This window comes from Anarrhichthys ocellatus, unplaced genomic scaffold (assembly GCF_004355925.1).
Source record: "Anarrhichthys ocellatus isolate YVR2014 unplaced genomic scaffold, GSC_Weel_1.0 scaffold2441, whole genome shotgun sequence".
In the NCBI taxonomy this organism is placed as follows: Eukaryota; Metazoa; Chordata; class Actinopteri; order Perciformes; family Anarhichadidae; genus Anarrhichthys; species Anarrhichthys ocellatus.
The window spans coordinates 1-7,871 of NW_022282415.1; the positions used below are offsets into that span (position 1 = coordinate 1).

The 7,871-nt window shown below is 42.4% G+C and overlaps 1 protein-coding gene across 1 annotated transcript; it reads left to right on the top strand.

Annotated features, from left to right (window-relative positions):
• The first annotated feature begins 4,670 nt into the window (after nucleotides 1-4,670).
• serpine3 (serpin peptidase inhibitor, clade E (nexin, plasminogen activator inhibitor type 1), member 3) lies at nucleotides 4,671-7,683 on the top strand. The gene is made up of 5 exons (XM_031840203.1): nucleotides 4,671-4,978; nucleotides 5,736-5,921; nucleotides 6,310-6,552; nucleotides 7,203-7,401; nucleotides 7,505-7,683. Exons 1-5 carry the CDS (start codon nucleotides 4,714-4,716, stop codon nucleotides 7,617-7,619), a joined length of 1,008 nt encoding a protein of 335 aa, XP_031696063.1. The 5' UTR covers nucleotides 4,671-4,713; the 3' UTR covers nucleotides 7,620-7,683.
• Nucleotides 7,684-7,871: the final 188 nt, after the last annotated feature.

The window sequence follows — 7,871 nt, forward strand, 5'->3', positions numbered from 1 at the left end:
GAGTTACAGGTTGATCTGTGTCTGAATGGATTAAATATTAAATAGTTGTGAGTTAAGATGGAGTTTGATGGATTGAAGTGAGCAAACAGCTTCAAGCAGCAGAGAGACGTGTTGCTGCTCTGATAACGTTCAGGACCTTACCGCTCCGTCTTATTATTTAAAGGTGACCCTGCCTGTGTTTGAAAGCTGCTGTGTGAACACTCTTTTTTTCCCATGGTCCTTTGGGGCTCCGGCGAGGTGAGGCCTCGTCCCCCTCACGTCGCCCCTCTCTCAGTGCCAGCTCTACTGGCTTTAATCCTGCGAGGCGTACCTGGCAGATCGCTGTGGCTCCGTAGCGGCCTAACCCGGCCTGTAATCCATAAGTAGGCCACCAGCAGCCGGCCAATCACAGCCGAGCATCTCAACTCTGTCTGAACAGAAGCTGCCGACTGAACTTTGACACCGAGACCTTTCAGCAGCAGCAGTGTGATGCCTTCTGGTTTCATCTTCATCGCCTTCTTTCCTCGTTCTGCTGCTGCTCTTCTTCTTCTCTTGTTGTAATCTGCGAGTCAGACACTCCGCAACTAAACCACTCACTTATGTTTCATACAAACATTGTGCTTAAAATTAGAGCGTAAACAACATAAGTACAGAAAATAAATATTACTATCGTTACTTCACGATAACTCAACACTTTGGTTTGTTTCACATTTCCTCTCCTGAGTTATGTATTCATCTCAGAGAGCTGATGTAATCACACATAATAATAATACTTCACTAGATTGGTTGTTTTCTATCCTCATTGGCTGCTGACTCCTCCTCTTAAAGGGCCGGTAGTCATTAAAACACTGCCAGACTAAAAGCTACGGTCTGTTGATGATCCATGAAGAAGAACCGGAGCGTCTGCAGATTCATTCCAGAGCTGAAGGTTCTGATCCACTAAAGTTAGACTACGAGATACGACATGAACTAAAGATCTTCACCGTGAAGGAGTTCTTGTTGTTGTTGTTACTCTTCTTCATCTTCCTCTTCTTCCTCCTCTTGAACCTGAACCATGATGACATACTGAGCCAGCTATCTTTAGTCTTAACTCAGGTTTTTCGGTCCAATCAGCTCACTGGTAAAACTCAAGTTCCTCCTCCTCCTCCTCCTCCTCCTCCTCCAGGGTCACAGGTCAGGTGGTGTGAATGGAGAGCCTGGTCGGTCTCCGTCAGTAAGGATTAGGTTGCGAGGCGGAGGCCTCATCATGGTTCCTTAAGGAAGGAGCAGAGGTACTAATACTGTGCACGTGAACATGCACAGTATTAGTACCTCTGCTTCACTGAATATACTTTATTAAATAATATATAATAATTATTGTCATATCTTCCAACCAAACATACAGAGCCACAAGATGCTGAGTTAGCAGGATTTTATAGGAGTGCCATAAAAATAAAATAAATCAGTGAAATAATAATGGAATAAATGTGGAAATATAAAGAAGAATAAATAAAATATTAGAAAACAATTAAAATGACAAATTAAAGAGCAATAAATAAATGGAATAAAAAATGGAAATATTAAGACGACTAAGGAACTATAATTAAAATTATAAGCGTTTTCATTGATTTCTGTATTTATTTAATAATATATTTTCAAAAATAAATTGATTTTTTTAAAGAAATGTATTCTGTATATTTAAAAAATGTAGATTAATTTATTCTCATATGTGATTTATGTGTTATTTTTATCGCTATAACAAGATGTCAGCGACCAAAAACCACGATGACGTAAAACAGCAACGGGTGACGTCATGATTACCAAACAGTCTGTGAGTCTCACACGGGACACTCACAGAGGTCTGCTGGGTGAAAGTCCGATGGTTTTTACTTCCTGGTTCACAAATATCTCTTTGATTTACATATTAATGGATTTCTTGACATTTAATGAACTACAGCGCATCACTTTCCCAACATTTGTCTCCGTCATTTAGTGTGAAATGAAGTGACGCAGTACAGAGAGACAGGACCTTCACCCAGGAGACCAGAGTTCATGTCTTCAGTGACGTTTGTTCTTCACAGACATGAACCTGCAGATGAAAGCGTTGGAGGTGACGATTGTCTGAGATCGGTTACCGTGACTCTACATCCCTGTGTGGAGTCGGTTGTTTTAAAGAATGCGTTGAGTCGGTTTAATGAAGCCGAGCCTCGGCTCCACTAATGAGTCGAGTCCCTCGTTAGACAAAGAGCCCAAATACCTGACGGCCTCCAGTCGTGTTCTCTTCTTCATGGGAAAGAATGTGTAATGGAAAAAATTCCTATCCCCGCTTTGCGTGAGTCTCTTCATGCTGAAATACATAAAACCAACAACCAGGTTGTCTTTTAAGTATTTATTCTCTGCGCAGAGAAGGTTCAATCATCACAACAGAATGCGTTCAGTCTCAGTGAGGAAGAACCAAGAAACAAGTGAACAAGCTTTCTTTACACAGAATGAGCAAAGGTGGGGGCCGATGGCCAGTGTTACACATCTCAGTCTCAGACGTCTGGTCTCAGACTGAGAGGAACAACAATGAACAACAAACGGTCAGCAACCAAAGCAAGCGGCCCAAAGGCCTCGGTGCTGGAACATCCTCACACAACAGTTAGTTATCTCTGTGAGACACCGTGAAGTTCAACCAAGTTCAGAGCAAAATTACTTACGCATGAATACGATATACTGAGTAGAAATAGATATTAAGTAGAAATATATACAACATAAAAAATTACCATTACAAATGTCAGCAGTTTATTGAGACCGTCTAATTAAGAGGAGACACGGTCATCAAGTCCTCTTTTTATTTAACTTACTGTATTTACTGACAGCGACTAAAGCTTAAAGCAGGATTCACACGCAAGGAAAACGTTCTCTGACTGCGTAATAACTTCATTAAAATAAAGATTTAAAATGTAATTCACATTCCACGATTTATTGCAACAATGAGTTCACAATCAGAGTCCAACAGGTGAGGCAGTCAGGTGACGACACGTGTATATATCTATATCTATATAATATCTATATCTATATTTATCTATATGTATATAACATCTATCTATATGACCTATATCTATATATCTATATGATCGATATCTATATTTATCTATATGTATATAACATCTATCTATATGACCTATATCTATATAATATCTATATGATCTATATCTATATGATCTATATCTATATGATCTATATCTATATGACCTATATCTATATATCTATATGATCTATATCTATATTTATCTATATGTATATATCATCTATCTATATGACCTATATCTATATAATATCTATATGATCTATATCTATATGATCTATATCTATATGATCTATATCTATATCTCTGAGGTTTATTAGTCTCTTGCAGGTTTTAAACTATATTTCTCGGATCAGTGAAGACTGATCTCCATGTTCTCCTTGTTCTCCTGGAGGAGACAGAAAACTCTCATTATCACATGAATAACTTTCCTCTATAAAGTATTAATAACTTCTAGTGTCTCCAGAATTAGAACACACAGAACTCACACGCTTGTGAGCGCGTGTGTCCCGGTCTAGGATTTGCTGGTCGGGGAGCTGCCTCCCTCCGCCTGGCTCTCACGGCCCCGAGGAGGGAGGCAGGAATCCCGGACGAGTGGTACGGACATCTCCGACGGAGACCGAGAACCCGGCGCGCTTTAAACACGTCTTATGACTAGAGACCGGCTCAGAGAGACACGACCGGGGGACCGGACCAGAGACCTGCACCTGGGGACAGAGAGAGGACCAGAGACCAGAGACCAGACAAGAGGACCGAACCAGAGACCAGAGACCAAAGACCAGACAAGAGGACCGAACCAGAGGACCGTGGTAGACCGTCCAGGGACCAACAGGCTGGATGGTTGGTGTCGGTCTGAGAGAACAGCTGGAGACACGACCTCACCTGTCCACAGGTAGGACCGCCTATGACATCATCACAGTAACATTTCACCTGAGACAGAAACAACAGGAAGACGTTATGAGGAATAAAGGTCATTTATTAAAAGTCATTTTAATAAACTATACTCATGTTTTTGTAGTCAGAAGTATTCTGATCATTTACTAAAGTAAAAGGAGAAAAACGGAGTAAAAGTACACGAGAAGTATACGTTTATGCTAATTATGCAGAAAAGTCAGTGAGTGTTACTATTGTATTATGTTTATAGTTTATTATAATCAGTGGTATATAATAATGTGTAACTAAGTACATTTACTCCAATACTGAAGTACAAGTTTATACTTCACTACATCTTAGAGGTAAATATTCTCACTGTACTGCATTTATTTAATAACTTTAGACATTTTACAGAATTAAAATAATAATAATCAATTATTACATTAAAGCAAAAAGTATATTATCCTGCAGAATGTACTTTTGGTATACTTGTAAAGTATATTGTGATGCTACTGTTGTGCTTTTTTTACTTGTACTACAGTAATACTTTATAATACGTTAGTCAGTCGACTTACACTGAACGGATTTAACCTGATATGAATATTACTGCTGCAGATTCCATGTTTATTCAAGTCTTACATTTGTCTTTTTTGATCATTTCTATTATAAATTTAAACTGAAACACCTTCAGTTTAAATATGTGAACTAAATGTGAACCTGGTTCTACAGGATCTAGTTTGACTCCCTCTCCTTGTCTTTGTCCTGCAGGATCCAGTTGGACACTCGGTTCCCCATCCTGCAGCAGTGAGGACATGCGTCTCCTGCCGGTGGCGTCGCTCTTCATCTGCCTCTGGTTGGTGGAGGGGAGCCGGTGTGACGGCAGCTTTCAGGGCAGTATGGCGGAGCTGCACGGCAGGTTCGCCGTCCGCCTCTACCAGACACTTACCGAAACGGAGAACAACTCCAACCTGATGGTGTCTCCGGCCAGCGTGTCCTCGTCTCTGGGGCTGCTGCAGCTCGGTGCCAGGGGCAACACGCTGGCTCAGCTGGAGGCCACGTTAGGATACAACGTGAAGGGTAGGAGGCATCAGGGTCCATCAGGGTCCATCAGGGTCCATCGGCGACCATCAGGGACCATCAGGGTCCATCAGGGTCCATCGGCGACCATCAGGGTCCATCAGGGTCCATCGGCGACCATCAGGGTCCATCAGGGTCCATCGGCGACCATCAGGGACCATCAGGGTCCATCAGGGACCAGCAGGGACCAGCAGAGCTCAGCGGTGTCTGAGCCACGCTGTCTTTAATATGTTGTTCTTGTGTTTATTATAAATAAATGACACTAATGCAAAGAAACACAAGTTCAGAGTCACAAGAGCCTCACGAAGGAGAATAAATCAGTAAAAGAAGAAGAGACGAGGAAACAATAACAGAATAAATAAGTAAATACAAATGTACAACATTTAATTATTAGAATGATTTGATTTTCACATTTGTTCATTTATATTTTTATTTTATATATTTTAATATGACGGAATTCTGTATATTTAGAATAAATGTAATTTATTTATTTTTCTCTCTTGAAAAACAAAAAACAAGGAAAATAATAAGAAACAATAAAGAGAAAGAAATTAATATATAATTTTAAAAAAATAAAAACAATTTAATAATACACAAACTAAATATTCAAACAAAAAATAAATAAATAATATATATATATATATATATATATATATATATATATATATTTACAGAAATTAATGTGACGACAGTTGAATATGCTTTGAGTTATTCCTTCATAGTCCTCACCCATCCTCCGTGTCTTCCCGTCCTGCAGACGTCCAGGTCCACGACTTCCTGCTTCATTCCCACAGAGACGCCAGCAACAGCAGCCAGGACCCGATGCTGCACCAGAGCTGCACGCTGTTCGTGCAGAGCGGCGTTCAGCTGCTGACCGACTTCACGCGGCGCGCGGCGGCGTGGACCGACTTCAGCCAACTGAACCACACGGGACACACCGCCGGTACGAGACGCTCGGCGTATAGAAGCTCTTAGCAGCTGAACACGCACACGTCTCTGAGGAGCTTCTCTGCCCCCTAGTGGCCACAGAATATCTCCTCATGCAGCTTTAACTTTCCTCTTTCTCAGAGCACATGGAGTGTTTTGCTCCTCAGATAATATTCAGTATTACGAGGTAATATTCAGTACGATCAGAGGAAAGTCTGTTAAGCACCAATAAGGGTAATATGAAGATGATTGTGTGTCTGCTTAGTCTTAAACTTTGTTTCTTGAGATCTAATAGATGCAGCTTGTTCTCCCTCGTTAAACATGTTACCGTCTTTTTATGAACATGCATACGTTCAAAAACAATAGTGTTAGAAGTTAAACAGCTCATAATTCATCCCCCCCAGAGGAGCCGTGGTCCCTCCAGGCAGGAAGCAGCAGTGGGGACCTGTCGGGCTCTGGTGAGCCCCAGGCCGAGGCCCCATGGTGGGGCCAGAGGCTGCAGATGGCTCTGGTCAACACTGTGGCCTTCAGGGGCGTCTGGCAGAAACAGTTCTTGTTCAGCAGCACACAGAACCTGCCCTTCATCCTCTCTGACGGGACCGCCGTCAAAGTACCCATGATGCACCAGGCCAGCGAGGTCAGCTTTGGTAAGAGTCATTTTTCTCTTCTGACAATAACGTGAATAGTTGTGATGGTTTCATATCTTTGTGTTTGTGGTTATCGATGAGGTGAAATGAGTCAGAGTTTAGCCTTCAGCAGGATCTTTTCACAGAAATGTAATTTAATATTAAAAAACATCTTTTCTTAGTATTTAACGGTGATTTATTACAAAAAACTTTTCTCATCATTTCTCGTGCCAATTTACAGTCTTTTCAAAATAAACTTCCTTCTTCACAGAAAGCAACTTACTTATGTTTAATAAAAGATCTTTGTTTGGGTTTAAATAACGACAGAAGTGACAAGAAACCAACAAGCGACTCGGGTCGGCTGTTGGTTTCTTCGTCAGCGTAGAAGAAGTTGTTTATGTCGACATACAGAGCGGGAGTTCTTCAGGGATTCCACTACTTTCTACGGCAGCCCAGAAAGGACAAAAAACAAACACTTCTGAAACGTAGAGATACGGAGATATCCGCTCAAAACGTGTTTATTTCTGCTAAAGTTGATTTTAACATGGAGCTCTCTGAGGATCGACTCTCTGGGAGCCTCTAGTGGACGTTTGAGGAACTACAGTTTGAGTAACTTTCCATTTAGTCGGCCACAGACACGCTGCTCCTTTAAACCGACTCGCTCCCTTCAGGTCAGTTCCGGACGGCGTGGGACCAGCGCTACACCGTGTTGGAGCTGCCGTACCTGGGCCGGTCCCTCAGCCTACAGGTGGTGCTGCCCAGCGAGAGGAAGACGCCGCTGTCCTCCCTGGAGGCCCAGCTCAGCGCCCGCCAGCTGGCCTCCTGGGACACGGGCCTCCGCAGAACCAAGATGGACGTCCTCCTACCGAGGTTAAGATCATGCACCACGGGACAGAAAGTTGTTGTTTTTTATTTTAGACTCTGTAACGTCATCTTCAGAGGTACAAACTACTTCCTGTCTGCTGTTTGGCAGGTTCAGGATGCAGAACAGGTTCAACCTGAGGTCGGTGCTTCCCGCCATGGGCATCAGAGACGCCTTCGACCCGACAGCGGCGGATTTCACCGGAATATCAGGTCAGAACATTTAGTCCTTTAGATCTGGACCTTCACAAAGATCCAAAGTGAATCAGAACCAGAAACGATTTTATTGAAAAGTACACTGCACGTACGAGGTACGAGGCTCAGTGAATGATGCGTCGAGTTCCTGATTTAGCCGTCGCCATCTTGTTTTAATGCAACCAGTGAACAGGAAGTGACCATATCTGGACTGAGGAGGAGTGACGTAGAGACGCGGTATACGTCTCTGGTAGAGACCTGTCAATCAGCGTGTAGCCCCGCCC

Coding starts and splice junctions, on each gene's coding strand:
- serpine3 (XM_031840203.1), top strand. CDS start 4,714: ATGCGTCTCCTGCCGGTGGCGTCGCTCTTCATCTGCCTCTGGTTGGTG. Junction 4,979..5,735: donor GTTAGGATACAACGTGAAGG/GTAGGAGGCATC, acceptor CCCGTCCTGCAG/ACGTCCAGGTCCACGACTTC. Junction 7,402..7,504: donor ATGGACGTCCTCCTACCGAG/GTTAAGATCATG, acceptor GCTGTTTGGCAG/GTTCAGGATGCAGAACAGGT.